Source organism: Copadichromis virginalis, linkage group LG2, assembly GCF_057382275.1.
Source record: "Copadichromis virginalis isolate Kocher_CV1m ecotype Utaka linkage group LG2, C_Virginalis_male_GT1.1, whole genome shotgun sequence".
Taxonomy (NCBI): Eukaryota; Metazoa; Chordata; class Actinopteri; order Cichliformes; family Cichlidae; genus Copadichromis; species Copadichromis virginalis.
The window spans coordinates 23,601,604-23,615,874 of record NC_140619.1 but is presented as its reverse complement, the minus strand read 5'-3'; the positions used below and the strand labels follow the sequence as shown (position 1 = coordinate 23,615,874).

Genomic DNA, 14,271 nt, shown 5'->3' with positions numbered 1-14,271 from the left:
ACTGAATGCAGCATTTGTCTTATAAAATTGCATGAGACAGACAATAATGTCTGATCATTAAAATCAATTGGATGTCACTGTTTGCATTTCAACAATCCTTTCGGTAAATATAGGATGAATCAAAAAAAATCATATGATTTCAAAATGCTTTAGTCGTTCACTATCAAAACACGTACTTTTAGAAGGAGGAGATTCGTGAGTCTCACATGGTTGTCAGTAGAGGCTGCAGTGACTCCACACATGCTAGTATGTAAAGAATGGGATAAGTTTGACTAATTTACACACATATGTATTGTGTCTGGGGAACAAAACACGTTTTGTATGCAAAAACTTTAAATCAAGCCATGTATTTTAAAAATCACTGCAAGCTTGTGTGTCCATTCCTTAAAAAAAGAATTCTGATGATTCTTCTCATTACATTTTGTGAATACTGTGAATACCCAGTCTGTTATTCCAATGCTACACTCTGCAGGCTTTGCATATTTAAGCTATTGTATAACCTCTCGGTCACATGCAGCATCTACTGCAATCAAGTCCCTCTGTGATGATATAAAAGTGTGGATAGGAAGTAGGGAAGCTCACCCTATCAAACAAAAGAAATCAAATAAGCTAAGTTTTGATCATTTTATTAGATTTTCTAATAATACTTTTACTCATACATAAAAATTACGTAATCAGGTTGCCCTTGTAGTTCCAGTATGAGCTTTGGGATCAGCAACATGTGAAGCATCTAGTAGGATTGGTGAGGCACTGTTATATACACTATATTGCCAAAAGTATTCACTCACCCATCCAGATCATTGAACTAAGGTGTTCCAATCACGTTAATGGTCACGGGTGTATAAAATCCAGCACCTAAGCATGCAGACTGCTTCTACAAATATTTGTGAAAGAATGTGTCGCTCTCAGGAGCTTGGTGAATTCCACCGTGGTACCATGATAGGATGCCACCTGTGCAACAAGTCCAATCGTGAAATTTCCCCACTTCTAAATATTCCACAGTTAACTGTTTGTGTTATTATGACAAAGTGGAAGCGAAGTAGTAGGCCACGTAAGATCACAGAGCGGGGTCACTTGATGTTGATGTGGGTAGAAGTCGCCAACTTTCTGCAGAGTCAATCGCTACAGACCTCCAAAGTTCATGTAGCCTTCAGATCAAGATCAGTGCGTAGATTGCTTCATGGAATGGGTTTCCATGGTCGAGCAGCTGATGCGTCACATGCAGTGGTGTAAAGCACACCACCACTGGACTCTAGAGAGCTCGATCAGTTCTCTGGAGAGACAAATCACGCTTCTTGGTCTGGCAATCCGATGGACGAGTCTGGGTTTGGTGGTTGCCAGGAGAACAGTGCATGTCTGACTGCATTGTGCCATGTATAAAGTTTGGTGGGCGTGATATTGTGGTGTGGGGTTGTTTTTCAGGAGTTGGGCTTGAACCCGTAGGAACTCTTAACGTAGTCCAACATGACTGTGCACCAGTGAACAGGCATGAGCGAGTTTGGTGTGGAAGAACTTGACTGGCCTGCACAGAGTCCCGATCTCAACTTGAAAGAACATCTTTGGGATGAATTAGGGTGGAGGCCTTTTTATCCAACCACACAAATGAGCTCCTGGAAAAATGGTCAAAAGTTCCTATAAACACTTCTAAACCTTGTGGAAAGCCCTCCCAGCTGTTAAAGCTGCTAACGTTGGACCGGCATTAAACTCCACGGATTAAGAATGGGATGTCACTCATGTTCATATGCGTGTGAAGACAGACGAGTGAATACTTTTGGCAATATAGTCTATATCCTCAATTGTAAAAAACAGGTTTCAGGATTTTTTGTATAGGGGGACTCAAACTGGATCCGGATTAGGATCACTTTTCCTTCAAAGAGGGATCAATCCTGCTGTTCCCGAATAATTGGATAATAATTCACTATACTACAGTGTGTGCTTTGCTATGTTATGAGTCCTGAAGTTCTTATATTCTATACTTAGCAATGCAAATTAACTTATTAGCCCATGCTGTGCTGTGCGACACGGTTCATGCTATGTAGTCCCTATTCGAATAAACAAATAAATAAAAGGTCTGCATTGAATAAAAATAGACAAAACAGTAGTTGGCTCAGAAACCAAGCAGTTTGTTTAAATCTAAAACAGGGTTTTGAGTGTTTCAGCATTAGAATTACAAGTGATAAAACGTTTTTCGGCACCTTCTGCGAAACATGTGCAGTGGGAAGAGGCCTTTCCTCAGTAAGAGAAGAAAAATTCAAGCTCTGTGCGATATTTTAAATCACTTTCAAGGCAAGCGTGACACAGGACCCACATGTCATGAACACCGGCATCCTCCTTTAAACTCAATACTTCATGCAAACAGCCCTCTGTCTTTTCATTGATGCTTAACAGCTGCTTTACAACTCATATCAGGTCATATCTTCAACGTAGTCTCATGTATAGGCTGACAGACATTTAACTTAAAAGGAGATACATCTGAAGTAATATAGCGAGAACGCGTGAATGCTCATGACTTTTCTAGCTTACCTAGACTTACAAGGCTAGTCTAGGTCCATCCATAAACAAAGTATGTGTCAAAAAAGGTGTAGAAAGCAAAAAAACAGAGCAGGTAAAGGGAAGAGTAAACAGCGATGAGAAGACAGAGCACACCAGCGAAGAAAAAAAAAAAAGGGAAATCACCTGATATCTTCTTGTTGCCTCACCTTTCTGTTTGGTCACTTTTCTCACTGTCATGGCTGCCTGTCGCTTCTGGTACTCAGAGATCTCAAAACCTAAAAGACAACAGCGTTATGTGCTGGAGAGAAGTTTCACACAGGGTCTGCAGATTAAAAAAGTTTTATTTAAATAACTTTAAAATACAGTAAAACTTCTTTAATTTGGAATTCACAGAGCTCCTGAGAGCTAATTTTACTGTATGTGGAAACTAGAGGAAGCATCATTCAGTCCCAGCAATAAACAAAATCCTGTCCAGTCTGAAGAACACTTTGTAGTTTATCACCTTCTGCTACATTTTGATCACAGCCCAGCCAGCCGGAGAAAAAGCCCAATTATCACTTTGGTCTTTCAGATTCAAAATCTATAAACCTCAGAGATAAAAAAAGGTGCATCACCCTGCAGACAGCAATGGCCCTGTAACCATCACAAGAGGCTCATGCTTGTGACAAGAAAACAACACTGATGTCTGCATCTGCTGAACTGTAACGTTACCTACAACCACGCTCCTTTTGGTTGGAAAGAACAGGTCGCACATGAAACTGCTGACAACAAGGTTTGTAGACATTGTGGGCTATGCAGGTCATGATTTCTAGGAAGGGGCGCTGCTGCAATGTTTTCAAAAATTGTTTGATTACCTGCATCTCCATTCAATTCAAGTGAAGGCAGATAGTTCTAAAACTTGTATTTTTAAAACTAGACAACTTGCACTGAAACGATCTAAATGGTTAAATGGCCGAGGAAGAAAAAATGTAACTTTTTGGGTGAACTGTCCCTTTGATGTTAGCTCATGTTTTTTGCAGTGAATTCCAGCAAAGTATTTGCCCCTTTCTTATTTTCTTTCTTATTTTTTTGCATATTTGTCACACTTTCATCTTTCAGATAATCAGGGAAATTTTAATATTAGACAAAAATAACCAGAGTAAATACCAAATGCAGTGTTTAAATGAGCATTTCATCTATTAAGGGAAAAAAGTATCGAAAGCCTACTTGGCCCTGTGTGAAAAAGTAGTTCCCCCTAAACCTAATAATTGACCGTGTGACCCTTGGCAGCAAGAACTGTAATAACGTGCTTGCAATAACTGGTAATGACTCTTTCACATCACTGTGGAGGAATTTTGGCCCATTCTTCTTTGCAAAATTGTTTTAATCCAGCCACAGGGGAGGGTTTCAAGCATGAATGGTCATGCCAAAGCATCTCAATCAGGCTGAAGTGATTAGGCCACTCCACAACCTTAATTTTTGTGTTTTCAGAAGTGGACCTGCTGGTGTGTTTTTGGATCATTGTCCTGGTGCATAGCTTAAGTGCTATTGAGCTTCAAGGCATGAACTGATGGCCAGACATTCTCCTTCAGGATTTTCTGGTAGAGAGAAGAATTTATGGTTTCATCAATTACGGCAGGTCATTCAGGTCCTGAAGCAGCAAAGGTAAATGGCCTGTATTTGTATAGTGCTTTACTAGTCCCTAAGGACCCCAAAGCGCTTTACACATCCAGTCATCCACACACACATTCACACACAGGTGATGGCAGCTACATTGTAGCCACAGCCACCCTGGGGCGCACTGACAGAGGCGAGGCTGCCGGACACTGGCGCCACCGGGCCCTCTGACCATCACCAGTAGGCAACGGGTGAAGTGTCTTGCCCAAGGACACAACAACTTAGACTGTCCGAGCCGGGGCTCGAACCGGCAACCTTCCGATTACAAGGTGAACTCCCAACTCTTGAGCCACGATCGCAAAGCAGCTCCAGACCATCACACTACCACCACCATGTTTGACTGTTGGTACGATGTCCTTGTTAGCTCCTTGCCAGATGCAATGGGGCTCAAACTTTCCAAAAAGTTCCGCTTTTGAAGATATTTCCCAGTTTTATGGATCATCAAGATGGTTTCTGGCAAATGCAACAGAAGATTTTGTGAACTTTTTGGTCAGCAGTGGTTTTCGCCTTGAACATTTTGCCGAGCCTCTTTCTTATTGTTGAATCATGAATGCTGACCTTAACTGAGACGAGTGAGGCCTGCAGTTCTTTTTGATGTTGTTCTGGGTTCTGTTGTGACCTCCTGGATGAGCCGCTAATGCATCCATCCTTGGAGTAATTTTGGTAGGGCAGTCACTCCTGGGAAGGTTCACCACTGTCACCGCTTTCTGAATATTAGTTCTCACCATGGTTCGCTGGAGTCCCAAAGCCTTAGAAATGGCTTTGTAATTACTTTTTCACACAGGGCCAGGTAGACTGGCATAGCTTTTTTCCCTTAATGAATGAAATCACCATTTAAAAACTCGGGATTTACTCAGGTTTTCTTAGTAAAATATTAAAATGTGCTTGACGATCTCATCTATGTAAATGTGATAAATATACAAAAGAATAAACTGAAGTTCCAGCATTTTGTGAACAAAACTAATAGTTTTCAAACAGGGAGGTGTAGAGCGGTGTGTGACTAACCAATTTTCTCATCCTCCTGCACCATCTTCCTCTCCTCGGCGAAGGCCCTGAGCCAGCGGATCTTCTCCTCTGGCTTCTTGGCCAGGAAGATGTGGATCTCCTCGCTGTCTTTGTTGCACAATTTAAAGGCATTCTTCACACTAACGTTGAAGTCTTCGTCACGCCCGTCTATAGTGTCCCGCACCTCGTAGCGATCCATGTCAATGCGGCCCTTATAGTACAGGATGTCCCGGCGTATCAGATCCTGGTGAAGAGCAGATAGATTTTTGTCATTGTGTGTGTGCTGAATCATAGAGGAGCCGACAAACACGGTATCTCGAGAGTCTGCCTTACGTGACACCTTTCACTCACACGCTGCAGAAAACAGCCCTATTTTTCAGTTCTTTGCCTAATATCACAAAAAAGGACGCATGGCACTAGATTATCAGATACACACTAAAACCAGACGAATGACTGTAAAATGACACCGCCATGAATCGAATATTTGTATAGCAGGGGTCTCAAACTCATCTAACATCACAGGGTGCATCCAGTGTAATTTCATATTAAATGGGCCACATCAGTGAAGGTGCCTAATAACGCCTGATAACAGTGCCTAGTAACTTTTTAAAAAATGTCCATTTACTAAGCACATGAAGACGTTCAACTATAAATGTAATTCCTGAGCTATCTTAAGATGAAAAAGCTTAATTTTAGCAATATCTTTGTTTTTTCGCATGAAAAGAAAATTTTATTAAATCAGAAATGTTTCAGGACGGCCCATTGGGTTTACACTGTAAAGGAAATAAAGAAATAAAAGAACCTGAAATTTAAAAAATACATCTCATGTGAATTCATAGAAAATATCATATTTTTTTTTACTGTGTAAAACTGAAAATTCTGTTGTAAATTGTGAAAAGGGCCTTTTTTTGGTGTATGTCAGGTCATGGAATATGTCCTTTTTAGTAAGAAGAAATTTCAGTTAAAGGTTCAAAATTTATGTTCTGAAATTTCAACTTTCTATCTATTAATTTCTGAGCAACATGATTTTTGAGTACCTGAGCCCAACACACCAGCAGCTATAAAACACATACTGCAAAAGACACAAACACAACTAATGAATGAGTATTGACTGACATTGTTATTGCTTTGCATTTCAGCTCTCCACGCGCGCACACAGCACAATAACTGTAACCCTTCTAACTTTCATCATTTGCAGGAACAAGATGGCCACGTGAAAAATTCTTCGCCGCGACCCCTCCCTCAGGAGGAAATGAACATCCCGTTACGCTGCGAGGTCGACGAAGGTACAAAGAAAGGATCGGGGCGTCTTTTAATAAGCATGCAGAGGCAAATGTGCATCTTTGTGCTGATAAGGAAGAGATGAGAGGAAAAGAAGGCAGGCAACATGTAATGTGCTCCTCACGCATCTCGAGGGCTCTTAGGAGCCGATACATATGTAGCACTGAGGATGCTGGATAAGCAAGAATAAAAACAAAGACTGGAATTTATAATGTAGAATGACTCGGAGCAGATTTTTGTTAGTGGACCAGAACAGCAGGCACACAGAGAGGTCTGAGGACACACCTGAGTTCATTTCTGGTGCCATAGATGTTCAAATGTGACAAGTCAGGGGAGGGCGTGTGTGTGCGTGGAAAGACAATATAACTCCAAGTCTTTGTTTTTTGTTTTGTGTGTGTGTTTGTCTGTGTAGTGATAAAACTATTGTTCCTCTGCTTCCACACGTGTGTGTTCGTGATGTAGTTTTTCAGCCTCTGTGTGTGTTTGTGTCTAAGTGTCTGCCTGCATTTGTGTCTGTATCTCTGTGCGTGTATTGAGTCAATCCAGGCGTGAACATTCGTCTGACAGGCGAGCACAGCCTTGGTGCATTAGAGCCTAAACTACCAAAGCTCCATTTTGTGAAAGGCACTGAGGATTTGAACGCATCTTCAGCGAGGGCTGGTGCGTCTCATGCAGCATTATATAATCTGTTTTCAGGTTGTAAGAATTCACATTGTCTTCAAGCGTCTCTGTCACCAGCCATGTGATCTTGCAACTTCCAAGAACACGAGTGGAGGCTACATTTTAGCTTCCAAGCATGTTTTCACTCAATAAAGTCTTTAAATAAAGGGAAGACGTTGAAGAGAGACACAGCCTTACCTTCTTACAGAGGACCAGCTGGTGATCAAAGAGGAAGAAGACTCGCTGCTGGCTGCGTCCATACGGCTGATAGATCCATGACAACTCCCCAGTGTAGATGAGCTCTGAGCTCCTGTCCAATATATCATCCCCCTAGACATAAACACAACAGTTAAAGAGTTAACGAATGAAAAGAATACTCCTGCTACAGCAAAAATTTATTTACTCATCACCGTTAGTCGCACTCAGCCTGTGGAAACAGTTACATAATATATTTTGTGGTTCACAAAGAAGTCTTGGAAATTAAACCTGATAATGTCATAATCATGTCATCAGGGATAAATCGGAATTATGGAACGTTTTTTACAGGCTGAAACATCTAAATGTCTCTCCAGGTTAGGAAGGGGGAGTGCTTGAAACCAACCAATCTTGAAACCAACTAGTAAATAAAATAAAATCTTATTACAAGCTGCCCAACTTTGCAAAGTGCAGTAGTAAACTGCTGGATTAATCCTTTGGAAATCAGTCAACACACAGTTACGTCCTGCTCTGAAAATCAAGGTGTCTTTTTCAGTTTTTAAACACTCGCTTTCCTGCTGTGTGTGTTTCAATCCTAGCTCATCTGTTTTTTGGTATGTTAGTAAAAAAGCACTCGTTGGCCTACAGGCATTTAAAAAGAGACTAAGACAGTCACATCATTTAAACATAAGATGGCGGTCCAGAGTGTTCAGCTGGCAAAGCAAGTCAAAACAAACTACCTTATTTATGTTATTTACATTACTGCAGTCATTACTTTGAAGGCCAGCGTGAGAGTCTCTGCCTTATTAGTCTCCTCTGCTTTGTGTTTCACCGTGTCTCGACTATGTGTGTAACAATGAAAAAGGAGCAGAGGAAAGATGTTACTCAACTTCAAGTCAAGCCACTACGTTACTGTAAGTACAACTAAAACTTCCCAACAGGAGATCATCTGTCGACTAAAATGCACCAGGATGCCTTGAAGTAGTTATAAAGACATTATTTTGTTTATTATTTCTTTATTATTTAAAAAATTACCGGCACAAGTAAATGTTTAAATTTAAGATTAAATACAAAGGACACATCTGAAATGCAGCAGGAGACTATAACGTAACCTTTGGATTTTATTTTTTGCGTTTTTGCTCATTTTCTTCTGCTTGTTTATGAAAGAGAGAGCATAAATATATTATGATATATTCTTATTGTTATTATTGTATGTTACTGTTTTTGTTGGTGGTAAAATAAAAAGTATGCTCTGAGTAAGTGTGTGTCGCAGTGTGAATTTCTGCAAGTGAAACTACTACCATCAGAGTAAATTAATTATTATCAACGAGCAGCACTGTTGCCCCCAGGAAGGCCTGTGCTTGATTCACAGAGTTTCTTGAAAAGAGTCTGCAGATCAAATCATCTGCATTCATTTGTTTCCCTTTCTCAAACAAACACTTTCTCACACACGTCAGTCTCGAGCACGTTAACGGGCAATTTAACCGCTTTAATCTCTCTGTATCGCTGTTCTTAACATTTTTTCTCCAGTTTGACACCTCATAGTTAACACTAAACGTCTGAAAATGCCGCCAAAATATCTCAGTATTTTAAACTCACTCGACCCGAATCTGCCATGAAAAAATTAGAGAAAAGCCCACAGGGAAAAGCAGTGGCGGGGGAGCTTACTGTAGCATATCACAACCATTCAATGTAATTTACATTGCTACTACGGGCTGCTGGCCATGGCTGGATTTCTTTTATTGCCATTTGTGCAAAGACCCTTTCTGGTGGTAAAATGAAAACAAAGGCATAGGTGTTGCTGATGGACCCTTTTCTTTAGTCTGAGATGCTTTGGGTGTAAATGCTGTCTACGCCCCACATTTTAGGAATTAATGGCACCATTTGAGAAAACATAAAAACATAAACATTAAGCTTTTGTTCAGTACAGTACGGTACATTCATACACATACCTCCCAGTCCAGAACCGAGGCTTGCCACTGGGCGATCTTGTCAATATTCTCCAGCCGTCTCTTCCTCTCGTTGATTTGCTGGGTGACGTTCCGCATTACTGCCAGCGCTGCTGCCACGTATCGATAGTCACTACAGACACAGTGCACACATAATTACTCTTGGGTGTTTAAGAGGGTTGTAGTTCTTGGTGGTTGGCCACTCAAAGGCATGTAATGTTGTAGTAGTTAATGATACAGAGTAGCCTATTAAAGAGCGGGGTTATAAACTCAAGTAACAGTAGTAAATCTGCTGGAACACACTCAAAAAAAGGGAAAAAAGACACTGCTATTTAATTTTAATCAGCCACTTTCTCTATTCACAGTTAACTCCGGCTGCGTCTTTGCTAACTGAGCTGGATTTATCCCTCTGGCTTAGATGTGCTGCAGATCCAATCCTCACTTTGGAAGATAATATGTGTGTGTGTGCTTGTGTGACAGAGAGAGTCCTATATCTGGCAGATTCTCCACTGCTCCTAACAGTCAAACACTGCGATCTGGCAGGCCTCGCTGGCAGAGCTGGCACTTGTCCCTCTCTGGCTGAGAACGCGTGGTTTGTGAATGACCTGGAGCTGGCTGAGACATGCTGAATCACTTACACCATGTTTCCGTGGGTTTGCACGCATGAGTTTGCACATCTGGATGCGCACATATGCGTTTAATGCATGAAAGCTCATCAGCAAATGTTTAGATTACATACTCTGCTTCTGTGCTGCAAAAACATAGATTGTTGTGTGTGTGCCAACACCCGAAGAAAATAATCCTCAATTCATATTTAACCTGTTATCTCTCTCTCTACATATATATATATATATATACACATATATATAGCAAAGTTATTTGATGTATATATATACACACACACACATATATATGTGTGTGTATATATATATATGTGTGTGTGGGGAATGGAATACTGTATATATGAACAGTGGAATTTAGTATTTTCAAGACAACTTAGAGTTCGTAATGAGATGTTTTCTTCAAAAAAAAAAAAAGGAAAAAAAAAAAAAGAGTACAAAACAACATTTGCTCCAGTTCATGCATGGATAATTACCGCTTCAGTGGTTTAAACCCAACACCTGCAACAGCTGCATTGCAACACAATGCATCTGGAACAAAATGATGCATCAGTAATGACTTCACTTTTAGAAGCAAATGCATTTCTATGAAAGGGCAACAAATGAAACAGCTGAAAAGTTATTCGTGGCCTTGGCGTACTGTACCTGTGCTCCTGTGCGGTGTATTTAAGAAGCTCGGCCAACTGGAGTGGATATTTGCAGATTTTCTGGACGGGCGTGAGCAAGAAGCCATCTATGGCGATGTCAATCATTTGCTGGAGGAGGCGACAGGCTTCGAAGAAGTGCTGGTACCTGCCATCCCTCATCAGTTTGCTCAGCTCCATACAGGCATCCAAGTGGTTGTTACAGTATTCTGAATAAATCCAGAAACCGTCTTGCTGTAGTGCAAAGGAGTAGAGATGGACATCGTCAGGATAATTAAAAAGAAAAATCATATAAATAGGGGAGTGATTATGGTTTCTAAAACATTAATTTCTTCTTATCTTAGGATGCTGTTAGCTGGTTAATTAGCTCCACAATTTAAATATTATCTCAAGATAACGAGACGAGATAAAAGAAAAATCTATTTTCTTCTTCTTCTTCTTTCATTTTTGGTCGAAGTTTGTCTAAAATATACTCACGTGTTCTAAAAAGCACGGCCCGATTTCAGAGAGGTGCGGCTCCTCTGTGTTGTACTGTTTCTCCAAATCTCTGACAAAACCCATCTGAAAGCGGTAGATGTCCTCGATGTTTCCAAAGATGACCTTCAACTGGTCGTCGTTAAACATGTCCACGCGCTTCCTGCACTGGCGCAAGTAGCCCTGCAAACAACACCGGTTACAGCTACAGTGAGGCTTTGACAGAAGATCCTGTTCAGATGAGCACAAGCATTTTTCAAAATGAGTATCAGGTCTCGAACTGTGCCATGGCTGCTTGTAGTTAATTAAATGCCCTGAAGCTTTGGCACTTTGGGAACAGATCTGATATAAGATAGCCAGACTTCTCCCTGCTGTCATTGTGAAATATGCATGCTAATCCTTTTTGTTTTGTTTCTTAAAGTCAGGCTCAGTTCAAATATGCATAATCACAACAGGGACTTCACATTATTGTATCTGAGAAATGTGACATTTCAACGATCAAGTCATTTACTGGTGATGAATTAAAACATCTGAGAAACATAAAAAACATTACAGGCATCTAATAAATAATTTTTTAAATAACAAAAAAAAATATCTTAGCATCATTTTGAATTCAGCAGTGCAAAATTTCTTCTTCTTTGTAACTTTTCTAAAACACTGAAGCAACTTACTTTAATGAACTGACCGGCTTTTTAAATCCAGAATATTCTACATCTGTATTTTTGATTGCTTGGTCTGGTTTTTAGCTCTTCAACTTCAGTTTTTATTATTTAAAAGTGAGCTTGTTCAAATCTGTTCCTCAGCTCAGAAAATCCTTTGCCCGTGCATGTCCTTGAATATTTGGAAGATCAAAGTTGCTTACATTAGCAAGACGTGCAGAGGTAAAATCCACGCTTTATTGCAACTATTCTTAAACAAGATGCTTACCTAGATATGATCTGGAATACAAACATGTATAGAGCAGTTTAGGGAAAGATGATTGGAAAATATGTGATGGAAATCGTCTAAGTTCAAAACTGTTTATTCTAGCATAGAGCACTGCTGTGTGCTGTGCATTACGGCCAAACATCTCCACTTTGGTCTTGTCTGTTCAAAGGACATTGTTGCAGAGGTCTTGTTGTTTTTTCAGATGCTTATCAAAACATAAGCATGTTCTTTTTAAAGAGAAGAGGCTTTCTCCTGGCAAAGGTTGCAAACAAGCCATACCTGTTCAGTCTTTCTTTGATTGCACTGTCATGAACTTTAAACATGCTAACTGAGGGCTGCAGAGTCTGAGATGTAGCGTTGGGGTTTTTACGAGCATCACGCAGTCTGATGATGGAGTGAATATGCTGGGACGTGTACTCCTGGGAAGATTGTGGGATTGTGTGAGCACACACCTGAACAGCAAAGTGCCAAAACGTCTTCCTTTAGGTGCTCACACTTGCTGATGATTAATCAGTCAAGTGCCTTTTATCATTAGTGTGGTGGCCAGTAAATAACAGTGATTGTCACTTAGATTAGTGAGTTAGATACCACTGTTTAAAGACCAGACACATGCCAGGGAAAAGCAGGCTGTATGTAGTGTATGTTGTAAAGACATTTAAATCAAATGATGCAGCATATAGAGGCAAAATTGTACTAGCTCCAAATATTTTAGAAATTAAGTTATTAATATATTCAAATGTTACAATGTGTGCACTTTATAGAGGATACATGCCTGTTTATTATTTATTAGACTGAGATTCCTGGCTTGGGAGCATTTTTAAAGAGCTGCAATTCTAATAATATAAAAATGGCCAGGGTTTTGTTTATTTTTATTAGGTGTGAATTTTAGCTTGTCACTTCAGGATGATTCATAATATAATGACAAATTTGGTCTGGACTGCTGGGACCACTGTGTACAGCTGACATATTGCGGTTTTGCATTTAGCTAAAGAAGCATTATTTTTGGCCTGTTTAGCAAACGAGAAAGAAAAAAAATGCCTGGAATAAAAGTGTGAATGTGGGAGTGTTACGAATTTATGCAAGATACTAGATGCGTAGCATCAAAAAGACTGCTGCTTTTTAATTAATTCAGCTTCATACCATATAGTTTATAACCTGCCCTGCTCTTACTTGACATATTAAAGCAAAGCCGGGAACAGCAGTGTATATAGATGTGTGATTTATGAATGTGTGCCGGTGTTTAGTACCTCACAGATGTCCTTGAGGTGTTTGATATAATGTCTCTCTGTGCTCATAATCTCATTTATAACGTTAGCCCTCATCTGGTCTCGGTTTTGGAGGGGTGAGCCCAGACATAAGCAGTCATTGGTTGGATCCAGGTGCCCGTTCTGTACCTCGCTGGTTCCTTCAGCTGGCTCTGCTCCACTGTCTTCCTGGTTCACCCACAGCTGAGGACAAATACATTCATGCACACACAAGAGCCACATGCATTCGAATGAGTAAAGAGCTTTCTTAAAGGTTGGGTGGGGAAAAAAAGGATTAGACAACATATTTATATATAATGATTATTGTTAGTATTAACAAGTAATATTAGCTCTCCTAATGTGTTACCAGTCACACATGAAAGCATACACACCCAAACATCCCACACATAAACACAGCGCTTCATTAAGAGGTCCTCTGGTAGTTTAGACAGTGAGTCGCTCTCCAGCATGTCAAAAAACACACTGCCAAACACTCCAGAGTATAAAAAAGCCTCTCTCAGAGACCGAGCACATATTCTGAGGGCATTTAATGTGTGACTCAAAATCTGCCCCCTACACATATGCATGCATGCGCTCAAATACCACCTCGTGATTTCACCGACACTCACGCACACACATAGAGATCCACATACATCGTGTATTCCACTCTCGCTCGTAGAAAGGGCCAAGTGAGCGTGTTTTCAGATGCCCAGCAGCCAACACCTGATGACACACAGTTTGCCAAGAGAACATCAAAGAACCGACGGGTAGAATGTCAAACACAAGATGAGGAATGTAGCGCCACAGACAAGCAGAGTGACGGGTGGTAGAGCACTGACTGCAGACGAGAACTAGTAGCACAGCATTAAGACTGAGAAATAGTCAGAGTCAATAGTAAATAGAGTACTGAAGAGAATGATCCATAATTGAACTATAAAAAAAAAAACATGAGTAATTTTTCCCAAATCCATCTAATTCTACGTGAATACATCTGTACAATTTTTTTTAGAATGGCCCTTTAAGGAGACATTTCACATTAGCTTTACTTTTGACTCATCAGTTCTGCCTCTCTATCGAGCCCGTTGAGGAATGATGTGATAACGTTAATGTTTGGTAATGTCGA

At 40.3% G+C, this 14,271-nt stretch overlaps 1 protein-coding gene across 3 annotated transcripts in view; it reads right to left on the bottom strand.

Annotated features, from left to right (window-relative positions):
• The window catches only part of arhgef9a (Cdc42 guanine nucleotide exchange factor (GEF) 9a), a 48,563-nt gene that overhangs the window by 7,076 nt on the left and 27,216 nt on the right, over positions 1–14,271 (bottom strand). For all 3 annotated transcript variants that reach the window (XM_085474355.1, XM_085474360.1, XM_085474362.1), the window contains 7 exons: positions 13,152–13,352; positions 10,981–11,160; positions 10,505–10,737; positions 9,243–9,372; positions 7,294–7,425; positions 5,155–5,398; positions 2,700–2,768 (listed from right to left, as the gene is read on the bottom strand). In XM_085474355.1, the coding sequence (XP_085330481.1) occupies positions 2,700–2,768; positions 5,155–5,398; positions 7,294–7,425; positions 9,243–9,372; positions 10,505–10,737; positions 10,981–11,160; positions 13,152–13,352 (1,189 nt within the window). The remainder of the gene's footprint in view (positions 1–2,699; positions 2,769–5,154; positions 5,399–7,293; positions 7,426–9,242; positions 9,373–10,504; positions 10,738–10,980; positions 11,161–13,151; positions 13,353–14,271) is intronic.